The sequence below is a fragment of the Camelus bactrianus genome, chromosome 10, assembly GCF_048773025.1.
Source record: "Camelus bactrianus isolate YW-2024 breed Bactrian camel chromosome 10, ASM4877302v1, whole genome shotgun sequence".
NCBI lineage: Eukaryota > Metazoa > Chordata > Mammalia > Artiodactyla > Camelidae > Camelus > Camelus bactrianus.
In genome coordinates this window covers 71,512,628-71,527,045 of record NC_133548.1, presented here as the reverse complement: position 1 = coordinate 71,527,045, position 14,418 = coordinate 71,512,628, and the positions used below count along the sequence as shown (strand labels likewise).

At 37.3% G+C, this 14,418-nt stretch overlaps 1 protein-coding gene across 4 annotated transcripts in view; it reads right to left on the bottom strand.

Moving 5' to 3' along the window:
- Positions 1–13,689, bottom strand: part of GRIA4 (glutamate ionotropic receptor AMPA type subunit 4) — a 432,709-nt gene extending 419,020 nt beyond the window's left edge. For 2 of the 4 annotated variants that reach the window (XM_074372962.1, XM_074372965.1), the window contains exons 1-3: positions 13,239–13,689; positions 12,530–12,703; positions 11,182–11,340 (exon numbers count right to left, since the gene is read on the bottom strand). In XM_074372962.1, coding sequence (XP_074229063.1) covers positions 11,182–11,340; positions 12,530–12,617 — 247 coding nt within the window. In that variant the 5' untranslated portion in view covers positions 12,618–12,703; positions 13,239–13,689. The other 2 variants (XM_074372964.1, XM_074372963.1) reach the window with 2 other exon arrangements.
- Positions 13,690–14,418: the final 729 nt, after the last annotated feature.

Genomic DNA, 14,418 nt, shown 5'->3' with positions numbered 1-14,418 from the left:
TAGAGTAATTGGAGTTTGGGAGTGGGAGAGCTGACTATAGAGAGGCTGGTGAGGAAGGTTTCTCTTAAGTGATGACTTTGACCTGAGTCCTGAAGATTCAGAAAAAGCTAGTCCAGCAAATAACTAGATTTGAGGATTAAAAAAAAAATAGCAGGGGGAGTGGAAAGTATAAAAGCATAGAGAGAAAAAAAAAAAAGAGAGGGTTAAAGCATGTTAAAAAAAAAAAAACAAAAACTGAGTGGACTCCAGCATGGTGAACAAGGCAAAAAGATGGGCAGAAGTCAGATCATACTTAGAATTAGCATGTTAAAGAGTTGTAGTTTTAAGAAGTTGTGGTATATTTACACAATGGAATACTATTCAGCCATAAAAATGATAAAATAATGCCATTTGCAGCAACATGGATGGCCCTGGAGAATGTCATTCTAAGTGAAGTAAGAGAGAAAGAGAAAGAAAAATACCATATGAGATCGTTCATATGTGGAATCTAAAAAGAAAAAGGCAAATGAACTTATATATAAAACAGAAACAGACTCACAGACATAGAATACATACTTGTGGTTGCCGGGGGGGGGGGGGGGTAAGGGAATGGGAAAGGATAAACTGGGAGTTTGAGATTTGCAGATACTGACTGGTATATATAAAATAAACAAGTTTGTACTGTATAGCACAGGGAAATATATACAAGATCTTGTAGTAGCTCATGGTGAAAAAGAATATGAAAATGAATGTATGCATATTCATGTATGACTGAAGAATCATGCTGTACATGAGAAATTGACACAACATTGTAAACTGACTATATTTCAATTAAAAAAAAAAAACGAGCTGCAATTTTAGTCTAAGAGAATGAAAACCCATTGTAGGGTTTTGAGTAATAAGGAAACCGTCGCTGATTTCAATTCTGAAGGGAACCACTGGCTCCATTATGTAAAGCGGACAAGGAGAGGTAAAGAGGAGAAGCAGGAGATTAAATAAGAAATTGTTAGAAAAGTACCACTGACTTTTCCCAGAAGAGGGGGAGAGCAATGTACAAAGGTGGAAATATCTGTAATGTACTCTGGATATAGACGCAAAAAGACGTGGTCAGATGGTAAGTGACAAACAGGGCAAAAAAAAAAAAAAACCCAGGAAGTAATAGAAAGAACAAGAAAGCAGATAATAAAATTATCAAAACTAGCAATATTACCATAGGGACTGTCAGAAAAGGTAGATGACGAACAGTAAACAGGAGAACTTGCAAGAGGTAAAATGCAGGTAAAATTTCTGCTCAAGCTCAAATTCAGTCACGATTGCAGGAGATTTGCACAAATGTATCAATTCAAAGCGGTTGTAAAAGAATAACTTATTTAAACAAACAGTGCAGAAAAAAATAAAGGTCCATTCCTAACACACGTAAGAAAATACATTCCAAAGAGTTACTATTATAGATATAAAATGTAAAACCATACAGGTATACTAGAAAAATGTGAGAGAATGCTTTATAGTTTTAAGGATAGAAATACCTTTATCAGCATAGCATGAAACCCAGGAGCCATTAGGAAAATGACTCACAGATTTGACTACATAAAAATTTAAAATGTCTGTATGGTAAAAGGCATCAAAAAAGCAGCTGGAAGCCAAAAGCACAGTAGAAAAATAATCTGCAACATACATGACAAAGGGTTAATTTCTATAGTCTGTAAAACATTCCCACAAATAAAGAAGAAAACATTGGCAAAGGAAAAGAACAGCAGTTTACCCAGAAAGATATACTCGGTCTTACAGGAAAATATTATCAGCCTCACTATTAATCAAAAATATGCAAATTAAAGCAGCAATCAGATGTCAGTTGTACTCCATCAGGACAAGCGAAGATTCAAGAGACTGATAATGACTAGTGTTAGCAAGTCATAGAAAAACAACTATTCTCACATCTTAGTGGTTATCAATTTAAATCATATTTTGCGTTTGAGAAGAAACTGACAATATGCACTAAAAGCAGAAAGCCCCGTTATTTGAAATAGTGATTTCATTTCCGGGAATTAATCCTACAGGAATATTCACACGGGTGCTCAAATAGTTTTACTGCTGATCTGCTCGTAATATGAAAAATGTGGACAACAGCCTAAATGTTGGTCCAGAGGGTGCTAAACACGTCTGTCATAGTAACTTTGCACAATGACATTATGTGGCAGTAAAATAAAATGAGAGTGCTCTTACACATTGACAAAACTTTTAATGATAAATAAACCATTAATAAAATAGAGGTATACACTAATATCATTTTTAATAAAAACTTTTATTTAGATATATATTACTATTATGTTTATTATACTCTATCTTTCTAGGTCTATATAGACAAAAAAAGAAGTCTGGAAAGATCTATAACCCTTGTTTACTGTGATTATCTCTGCATGGTGAAATTGCAAAATATTTTGGCTTTTTAAGATTTCTAAATTATTTGAAATTTTCATAAGTATATGTCAGTTTTAAAAAGAAATATAGGTAAAACAGAATATAGGGCATAACATTTAAAGTCACTGATGAAAAGCTGCTTATTTTAGAATAAGCATATAAGCAACAAAAGTAAGCAAACACTGATTACAAGTTAAGGTGTAATTTTTGCTGTAGCTGGAGAAATACAGTGGCTTATTCAAAGAAAGTACTAAATCCCATTTTTTTTTACCTTTTGTTTCTAAGATAACATTGAACTTTTTATTTATGGCACTATTCGTTTTATTAAGTTGGAGGCGAGCAAAGATGCTATAAAGACTAGCAATTTTGACTTAGAGCGGTACTCTTTAAGGCAGTCCTCACTCTGTTTATTGGAATCCAAAAGCATGTAAAGGAAAATCTGAAAGAAAATGCTGACGGCTAAGCAAGTCTTAAAATAAAACACTGGAGAAAATATGTTTCAAATAGCTGTAGTTACTCTGAAATCAGATATCATTCCTATAAAAGTTACATAGGTTGGCCACCTAATGAGGTATCCAACGCTATGTGTATAACATACAAAGGTTTACTTAGTCATTTTTACACTGGTGGTGTTTACAACATGAATTTGGCAGCGTAAAGTAATGAGGGCATCATCGTTTAGAATTCTCAAATTTCTGTGTTGGATTACAGATCACGTAGAAAAATCGGTGTCCAATGTAAAATGCTACACGTATTCAATGGGGTCCACGAATATCGTTAAAATAAAGAAGTGACTTTGAGAGAAACATCTTGCTGTTTAAATGAAGAGTTATCTAGCTACTGTCACACTGAGTGATGGCTACCTTGTGCCTGCTGAAATCACCAACATACTATAGTGTGAACGGCTGGCAAAAGGGACCTTAGGATGCGATACCCTGCACACTTCATGGTTAGGCAAATTTTCCTAACTATAAATCTTCAGTTTCTCCACATATAAAATAATAGTAATAATGATTCCTGCTTCTCAGAGTTGTGTAAGAATAGAGGTAATTAACACAGACCCTTGGCACATATCAGCACCCCATTTTGCTATTATTATTATTATTATCAGAGGAGAAATGAGCTTCAAAGAACAGGAAATTATCAGTCATATCAAATCCTGCAAACTACAAAGAGACAGTGAGGACCAAGGAACAATGGGATTTACTAATTTGTAAGTCACCGATGACCTTCAAGAAGGTTGTTGCAAGAGTGGTGATGGTTAAGGGAAAAGGTAAATCATGATAAAAAACAGAAGGAGCTGATGTGAAATAAGTAGAACTTTTGATAGTAAGAAAAGAAATAAAAATAATATAATGACAGCTTAAGAGGCAGGGGACTAAGCCAAACATTTTTTTTCCAGCTAGGACACACTGGTTATTTTCTATGACAAGGAAGAAGCTACTGGAGATGCGTTTATGGAAAAATTCCTGGTTAGTTTCAAGGATAAAATCCAATTGGTTCTGAAATGAAGAAAGTAGGGAATGAAGTGCTATTTGTTTATCTAATTTACGTGTAGCTCCTTTAGGGCTGTGGGCCTTTTTTTATGACTAGAATTCATTGAGAAGCTGTCCAAAAGTTTAGACTGCCTCTCTGGAAACACACAGATTCATACAGACACACACAAAACGTGCTCAGGAACACATAATTTTGCATACAATTAGGAGAATTCATCCGTCTTTTTAATCCATTTGTGAACCAATTCTCTCTCCAAATGGTCCACAGATCCCAGACAAAATTAACCTCTTAAAGGGCTTAGAAATAATTTTGACAACTATGCATTTAGATTTGTGCAAATAAGTTAAAATTAACAATTCAGTGAGAGGTCAAAAATTCCTATAAAATATTAAGAAAATATATTTATTCAAAACATAAATTGCTTTTTTAAAATACAAACAGAAAATATAAATAACTCAAAATGGTAACTTTGGTTCAGAAAAAATTGTTCTATATGACACAGAAAATGTAATACAACAAAATTTAATTGAGTTATAATTATTTCCTGAGTACTTTCCAAACACTTTTCTAATATTCATAAAATTCATGTGTTTTTTTCCTATTAACAGATGAAGAAACTGATGCTCAAAAGCGTTAATTAATTTACACACTATCAGGTTGCAAATTGAAGCCCACCTGGTTCCAAAGTCCAGAAAAGACTCTCCTATCTCTTAGTAAAAGATAAGGCTATTTTAAGCCAATATACACAAAAGAGTATGTATTAATAGAATACATGTGGTATTAATAAACGCTACTTTTTTTTTCCTGGTCAAATACAAAAAACATTGATCTGATGTTAAAGATCAATTATAGTTGCAACTCATTATTTAAATTCTGCAGCAACTGACAAAGTTGATCATTACTGACTTAAAATTGCTCCTGTGAAATCACTCTTGCCTCATTTTCCTCTGAGCCCTCTGAGCCATTTCCTTCAGCTTCCTTTTCTCTCCCTGTCCCTCAAGCGCTGGTATCTCCTAGGATTTTGTCCTCAGCAGCCTTTTCACTGCTCTTGCTCTCTCTGGATGATTTCACCCATGCCCATGGTTTCAGCCATTAGCAAGTGTCTCTCTTCAGTGCAGACTGAGACCAACAGCTCCAGACACACACGTCCAACTTCCTGCTGCATCCGAGTGTCTCTTAAACTCCTCAAAATCAGTACTTCCACGCTAAATGCACCTTCCCCCTTCAAATCTGCCCCTTCTTCTGTGTGTCCCTTCCTAATTGATGGCACCACCATCCAATCATTTGTCCAGACCAGAAACGGAAGAAGTCATCTTTAATTCTTCCCATTCTTCCTTCCCTCCTTCCCACAAAGACATCCAAACCATCACTGAGTCTGTCAACAGTTCTGTATGCTTGCATCTAGGTACTTTTATCCCCCTTTAATGCTCTTACTTTTATCCAAGCATTCATCATCCTAAACTCTATTACTTCAAAGCCCAACTAACTAGTCTTTTTCTTTTCATTTTTGGCACCTTGCAATACATTCTCCTTCTTGAAATCATCCTGTTCTTTGTAAAATATAAATCTGATCATGTCACTGTTGTTTTTGAATCATTCATGGGCCCTTGTTTTTATTCAGAAAAGTCTCCTTACAACAGCTATGAGATCCTCTGTGGATCTACAAACCTTCGCCTCTCAGCACACCTCTCCTTCCCATCACACTCAGCGCTACAGCCAAACTCAACCATATTGAGTGGCTCAGTCACACCTGGCCCTGCCACACCTTGGTGCCTTGTCTTGCACTGCTCCCCTGGCCAGGTACACTTCCTTCCTCTGGGCTTCAAATAACTCAACCAGAGCCTTAACACCCAGCTCAGGTGATACCTCCCCTCAGACACTGTGCCAAGTTTGATGCTCCTTCCTGTGCTGATCTCTGTCGTAGCACTCTGTTCCTCTGTCACAATACTCTGTCTTACTGCACTGGGACAACTGGCTTGTGCATCTTCCCCACCGGACTGTTAGCTCCCTGAGGGCAGCAACTACTCACAAGGTTTTGTATCTTCATTTCCAGTCTAGTGTCATAAATACAGCTGCCCTTGATACATATGCTCAATGAATAAAGAGATATGTCTATTACCTAATCTAGTGACCGAATGAACAAATTCATTATACAGTATGACTTCAGTCTTTGCTGCATCACTCACTGTCATCTGATTAATGAGTGAGTTGCCCAGAAACGTCTTGCCCTATTTTCTTCAAAACGTTGCATCAGAAAAAAAAAAAATGATAATTCTTTTTTCTTTCTTAATTCAAATAATCTCAATATAGATGTATTTTTCACACCCTATGGTCTCCTGGCTGAAGTACCAGGACAGTAGTTAGAAGACCTGGGTTCAAACTTTGGCTCTATAGCTTATTAGCTACATGGTCTTTGACAAGTCAAGTGACTTCTTTGAGCCAGAGCTGGCTTATCTACAAAATAATGATTATCTTCTCAGACAGTCTCACTCTAAAACTAGCTTGAGGTCACATAAAATCATGCATATCAAAGCAGTTTAAAAACTATGTGTTGTCATAAAATGTAAGGTGTATGGCATTTATTTTTCACTTTAAATTCCTGAACTATAATACAATTCTGTAAATAAGATATACATACTTCCCAATGCCAGAAAGTAAAAATGTTTCCTTTTTGGGAAATAACACTTGGAAGAATCCACAAGGGAAAAAAAAAAGTTTACGGAGTTTTTCAATGGTTTTATGAAAGCTTAATCCTGTCACAGTTCTGAAATATATCAAGGCAAACTGGGTACCATTTAAGAAAGGGACAAACCACAGGAATATGACTCATCTTTGTTATCAATCTTATGATGGAAAATCAAAAAATGAGAGAAAGAATATTATAAAACTAAAAGGAAACTTAATGACAGTCACAATAGAGTCAAGTCACTCATTTCTATAAAAATAATCAAAAGTCAAACAGTATTTAATCCTAACGTATTTCTACTAACAACTTTGCAGGTCAAACCATCAGAATTGCATTTTTTGCACTTTTAAGATTATTGTATCAGTCCAAAATAAACTCTTAGTATGTCTTTTGAGGACTTTACGTCCCTTGAAAGGAAAATGTACAATAATAAACACTGTTGAATTAAAGCCAAGAGATTGTATTATTTAATACCCTTAAATTCTACAAGTTTGAATTAAAATGCCTGCAGAGTCTACTGGATAGAGTGTCACATTCCAATGTATTCACATTAATTAAACAAGTATATTTTACACACCAACATACGTACAAACTTATCGTTTTACAAGTAGCACTCAACCTGGATACTTGAGAGTTCATAAATAAAGCCATCACGAATAGGACTAATATTTAACTTAAAAAAGAACAAGCTTTTTCATCACTACTAGGATATGTTATCCATTCTATTTTTGATTGTTACAACTTTCCAATCCATCATGTTTTAAACCACTGAATAGACAGATTTTAAACAGAAAAGAAGAGTAAGATAAACACATTATTAAAAAATAATAAAACGAAAGTATTAACGAGTTGGTCTTTCCTATACAAGTTAAAAAAGTTGGAAATATTCCACAAAATTATCTTATTATTTCACCAAAGTAACATACATGAGCACTTGATCTATTTCATTATGTATTTCCTGTGGCCCATCTGAAATTTAAAAGAATCATTTCAGAAACGAGACGTCTGTGGATTATATTATAAAGGGAAGGCCTTATTAAAGGACTGCTGCTTTTACGGGATTTCTAACGTAACTGGACTAAATAAATAATTGTAATGTCTTATATTTTTATCTTTTTGAAAACTTGATTGATAGTCTATTTCAGTATTTTGGTTATTACTTTTGGCCAATTTAACACACATCATCCTCCAAACCAAAATATCTTTATTAAAAAAAGCTTTGGGGAAAATATAAGAACACAGCCTGCTTTCGGGTTGTCTCAAATGTTTTGCAAAGAACATATCCAATTTAAGTAGCATGTTTGTTTGCAAGGATAGCTATTTTGGGTTGATTGTATAATATTTTATTAAAGAACACTGCCCATGTTGGATTTATTTTTAAATTATCTATTTTGCTCTACTCCATAGTTTGTACAGATTACAACAAAGAAATGTATAACTTTAATTACATTTTGAAATCTGACTACTTATTACACTATACTTTGTTACTGAAATATGTCATAATTTTATATAATCTGAATTTCTTGTAATTTCAGTTTTATATTTAGCAAAGTGTGATTTTTTCAACAATGTGAATAGTTTAAAAAGAGAACAATATGTCAATATAATCTTACACAAATATTATTTCCAAAAAAATGATAAACCAAAATTATCCCCCCACCCCTCTCTCCACCCCAGCAATTTGGGATTTATACCAAAAGTGATAAATTTTAGTTAAACGGATTTACAGATATGCAGTGTGTAAACTTTATACACAGAATGTTTAGATTGCTCAAAGTATTCTTAGAGTGCGAAATTAATATCCAGGTAAAAGAACTAACGTTAAATTATATCTGTCCAATAGATGACCAATAATACTTTTATTCCCTAATCTGCCTTTTTCGTCTTTAAGCACACATTCCATAAAATAAACATACCCTGTTTTAATGGCCCTTATTCAAAAAGACACTAGATCCTGTGGTTTTACAAGGATTCACTGCAGGAAAATCATATTAAAAATAAACCTAGCCAGACACATATTACACGTTTATATTTAATCCGACATGAAAAATTTAAAAATCCAGTCTGTACCACTATGAGAAATAAGTTCCATGTTAATTCTCCAGAATACTATTTTTATCCTTTTGTACCCAAAGGCATGGAGCTTGATATATGAGGTTGCCTCATACTTACTGCTTACGTTTCACCTTTAATTAGACTGGAAAAGCATGCTAGCACATGCTCTCGGTCAGTCCATTTAACAAACACCAATCACCTGACCCACGCTCTCTGACCATTGATTTTTTCCAAATTCTGCTTAGATTTGCCTTAAGGACACTTGGCACACTCATTTGTCAAAAAAATTTCCTTTTCTTCACTAGAAAATGTTTTTTCCTTATTTGCACTTTATGCCTTAAAAATATTTTAAACATGTATACAAATCAGTTCTATGTGATTATGAAAAACATGGTATCACTAACATTGTGTTACACTTGGAATCAAAATAAGCGAACTTAGTTTACTTAGCTTCAATTTTCTCAGTTCTAACATGTTAAAAAATAGCATATTATCTATATTTTATACCTTTTTCTACTTTCTCATTCTATGTACAGCTTCTTATCAATTCCTCATGTTTACTGTTCCTTACCAGTAAGATTTTATTTTATATAATATTTTCATTACATAAATAATATAATACTGATTAAAATTATCCCAAATGAGATTAACAAATGATATGGAGGAAGAAAGAATTAGCACTTTATAGTTTATACAGCTGAAAGCCATAAGGCAAACTTTAGAATAATTAAGAACTTAATTTGTAAAAATAAAATGAATATACCTCCACTTTTAAAGTCTTTCAAAATTTAATAATAAAAATTAATGTTTGAGTAGTAATTTACTGTAGAAAAAGTACCTTCAAAATATATTTGAATCATGAATTATTTTTAAACTTAGAAATGTTTTCGTTGACAGGATCTCAAGAAAGACATGAGAGAACTATTTAAATGAACAGATAATATTCATATACTAAGGAAAATATTTTATCTTTAGAACTATTTTAAATGTTGACATCTCTTTCAAAACTTAGAACAAAAATTAATAACTTAAGAAATTTTAAAAAATGACTATCCACAAACCCAGCTCTAATTTATGTGCACGTCTGCTTAAAAATAACTCCATTCTGATACAATTATCATTATAATGAATAGCGATTTTGTTATTAAATGCAACAAATGATTTTTTTAATTAATTAGTGCTCAGAAGAGCTACACCATTCTGCCACTTAATACAATTGTGGCAGTTTAAAAAAGTGTCAAATGCTTTAACCTCCTTAAGAAACCAAGTTCTAAAATAAAGTAGTAATTAGATGCCAAAAATTAAGGAAAAGTGATCACGTTACCTGTTAGATGAATTAATGGCAAAAATATATGAATTATAATAATTAATGAAACAGATATCCTCCTGACATATAAAACCTCTTCATTTTCAATTTTACTTGTTTGTTCAGAAAGAGGACTTTCAAAATTAAAATATACTCAACTTGAGATAATAAAAATTTATACAATGCAGATTAAACACTTTACTACTGTTGTGCAAAATTTTATGTAGAAACTAGTCCTATATTTCTTACATAAATTATAACCATTATCTTAACACATTTTAAACAGTAATAAATTAGCATGTAAAAATGAGGAGATAGTTGAAAAATGTGTTTCCCTCAAGAGTGAATATGCAACCTAAATGCTCTTTTGACTGATATATTTTAGTGATTTTAAAATTAATACACAGTTGATTACATTTTTGCATTAAGTTATGCTGTATTTTGGCTGGGGAGCACTGTACAACTATTTCATTATAGCATTAGGTAAGCTCACCCAATCTCAGTCTTATTCTGTAGGATAACATAGATCCAGCTGGATTGGTTTGTGAATTCAAGTCGATTGGAGACTCACATGATTTGCCACCAACATAAGGGTTTGTGGAATTATATCCACAGGATATATGCATTACCTGATAGCAGCAGACATTTACAACCCAGAATATAAGAGCAGGGCAGCCTCAAGTGACATCACCAGATCATCTGCAGCGTCAACCAACCGACTCAAATATATATCCTCTACACCACCACTCCCCTCTCTTTCTCACCGCGAGCAAAGCTTCCATTGCCTTTACCAGTGTAAGAGAGCATGTGTCTTCTTTAAAAGCAAGACAGACACTTACTCAAGTGAAAAGCAAATAAAAACCAAAGAAACAGAAATCAGAAACTAGACTGAACAATTTTTACTCATTTGACATTCAGGTTGTAGGCATAATACTGAAATGCTAAAGGGGAAAGTAACTTGAATTAATTTCAATAAAGAAAAAAAGAAGAAGGAAGAACATAAGGAGGGAGGGTGGGAGGAGGGAAGGAGGAAGGAATGAAAAGAAAGAAATACCAGTTAAATATCCCTGAGATTAAATCTCGTTTTTAACTCTGATTTGCTCTGTAACCAGCCAACTGTGGAGATCATGAGTATCTTTCTAAAAAATATAACAATAAATAATAATAATACAGAGGAAAGGGACTCTATTGCCCCATTTGAATTCTCTTCTCATTTAGCCACAACTTATGTTTTACTTACAGGCATTTGTTACAGCAAAACTGTTGGCTGTCTCGATGTTGTCCACATGAGGTACCAAATTAAAAGGAGCTTCTGACGCATTGGGGCTGGTGTTATGAAGAAAAATTGCTAACCGAAAAGCAGTGTATTCCTGATCAGTGTTTCGAATGAAGAGACCACCTATTGAAAACAGCAGAAAAAGCACATTCAGTGTTTCCTCTTGTAAATGTCATCATACCCACCCCAAGCGCTGTCAGACCCAGTGCCATTCACTAGCACGTACGATTAGGGGGCTATCCCTGCCACGTCTTGGAAGACTGCCCTTTGTCCCTAAGGTGTATGCTTAGCATTTCGTCTTTAGAACAGCTCAGTGTTTTCCTGTCCCGATCTGTCATGATCACAGTGACCTCTGAGACCATTTGCTGTGTCTTCCTTTCTCTCTCTTGCCCTCCCCGTGATTCCCAGCACACTGCTTCATCAGCTAGCTCAGGCATCTCTAAGATGCATGCAGATAAACAGAAAAGAGAATTTGCATTAAAATACAGACATGAAGGGATGTGGTGATGTGCCGGTTAGAGGCAAATCAAAAAGGAGACTTGAACTTTGTTTTTATGCAGCTCTTGGATTCAGCCTAATTAGCACCGTTTTGTGCACTGTCCACGAGAAATGATGCAGTCTGAGGCTGGGCTTAGCTGGAAGAAATTCAATAGCTGCGTCCCATTAAAAGACAGGAGGCACGGATGGACAGGGCCCTTGGAAATAGAGTCCAGACGGAGGGTTGGGGCAAAAGACCCAAGAGGAAAACAAAAGAAGCAAAGGTTCCGGGAAAGAGATCTAACTTTGAAATCGGTTAATTAGTGGCGAGCAAAAGCAAGGGGGTGCAGGTGTAAATGCCCAGTGTCTTTCCGTAGTAGCGAGAAAGCTGCGGCGTACAGTATGGGAAGAAGTGCGGGGAGGGGAGGTGGTTTGTTTTGTTTTGTTGTGGTGCTTTTTAAAAAACAAACTCGACATCCCTTCACGCTCCAGAGAAAGCAATGAAAAGACATATCAGATAAAATGCAACGAAACCCCCCGGTGAATTTTTTTTCTCCCAACTTATTCCAACCCTACTTAAGCGACATAAGCCAAAGGTAGAAATAGAGGAGTATGCACTGAGGACGGATGGGTGGGTAGCTCTGTGCTGTTCAGACTGAACCTGCACCAAAGAGGCTTTTTTTTTTTTTCCATAAAGGGGAGAGAGGAAGAGAGAAGCGGAGGAGAAGGGAGCCGCCAAAGGTTCCCCTAAATTGCTTATGAACAACTCATTCAACTCACTTTCGGGTATCTGCTACAGCCACCCACATGCATACCCCACCGGAGCAGAGCTTACCTATTTGCACGCTGCTCGGAAAGGCTCCCATGGCGAGTCCCCAAAATCCGGAAAATAACAAGACAATCTGTCTGCAAATAATCCTCATCTTCTTTTCTCCTCTCCCTGGCGCGCGCTCTCTTTCTCTCGCACTCTTCCTAAAGGCTGTTCAGAGAGGCATTGAAGGCTATGGCGCTAAAATTGAAAACAACCAAAAAAAGGGGGGAAAAAGGGGGGGGGAGAGGTTTGGGTAGTTTGGGACTATGACTGTGTCCCTTTAGCAATCCATCTCGAGGTGCCAGGTTTTCCCCGCAGTCTCCATAGCCCTGGGAGAGGTTTTCTGTCCGGCTGCAAATGTTGCACATGCAAAAGATGGTGGTGGAGCGGCCAGTGGCTGCTCGCGCGGATGAGACATGCGCTCTGTCTGTGCCTCACTCGCACTCGCGCTCGGCCCTAGCTTTCCCACAGCCACACGAACACTGTCGCCGCGGCCGCCGCACGCGCTCCGCAGCTCGCACCCGCGGGCAGCCCCCCTTCCTGAGCCTGCGCCAGCGCCGAGCCCCGCGCCCCGCTCGCGTCCCCGCCCCGAGCGCGCGGCACTCCCTCCGGCTGCCCCTCGCCCATCGCTCGCGCGGCACGCTTCACCCCTTGGGTGCTCACCCGAGCGCCCCAGGCTCCCCGACGCTCCAGAGCCCAATCTGGAGACGGGTTTTCCCTTCACACCACTCACCGACTCCCGCCTCTGCTGTTCCCGCGTTCGCAGGGGGTCCTATTCCGGGGGATGGACACCCCCAGCGTCCCTCTCTTTGCTTTCCAGGCGCCTCCTCTTCTGCGATGCACTTGGCAGGAAATTCGCCCGCGGGCCGGGTCCTCAAGCCCCGAGCAGGGCCTCGGGAGTTAGTGTCTCCCCATGTCCCCGGCCCCCTGCCGCATTCTTGCAGACTCTCGGGGAGGACCGGCTGCCTCCCTCTCCTTCAGCCCTGCTTTTCTCTCAGCCTCGCCCTCTTCTGCCACTGGGTTGCGCGCGGGGGACTCCGGTCTTCGCTGCAGCAAAGATTTCTCACCCGCACACAGCCCGGGAATCTGGAGAGCCTGTGACGGCAATGGATGAGGTGAAGAGGCTCGGGGAGGGACAGAATCAGGAAAGGGCGCAAAGGGCAGCCACAGGCAGGTCTAGGAGGCTGGGACCAAGGAGGTAAGCATTGATGGAGGTGAGGCTGGAGAAGAGACCCGAGATGTTCCAACATGCTAGGAAACAAAGAAAGGAAAAAAAAAGTTAATTTAGGGGGAGAGGGGGTGGGAAGGGACAGACTGCGAGGTCCAGATTTGCAGATACTGGCAGGTATATATAGAATAGATAAACAAGTTTATACTGTATAGCACAGGGAAATATATTCAATATCTTGTAGAAGTTTATGGTGAAAAAGAATATGAAAATGAATATATGTATATTCAAGTATGACTGAAAAATTATGCTGTACACCAGAAATTGTAAAAAACATTGTAAACTGACTATAACTCAGTAGAAAAAAAAAGAAAAAAATTAATTTAAATAACAAAGTAGGGTAATGAACAAGGTGGGGAAGAGACTGATAAATGAAAACCGAATGGGGTCTGTACCTTGTTCTTTGAAAGGCATGGACCCAGGAATGACAACCACTTGACCTGTAAAGTAGGAAAAGTAAAGTCTTTCTTTCCAATTGCCTTTCCAGGTGACACTTTTCCTCTTTGCTGGGCCCACTTCAAGAGTAGGAGGACCATGCTTCAGGGGTTGGGAAGGACAGCCCTTGGGGCAGTGGACACAAGTGCGTATCTGTGCCTGACAGAAAAATGGGATATTTTTCACGCACATCTTTTCTTAGCTTGTGGCTCTCCATAATACTCACTCTTCTCCATGTCACTTCAGGAAT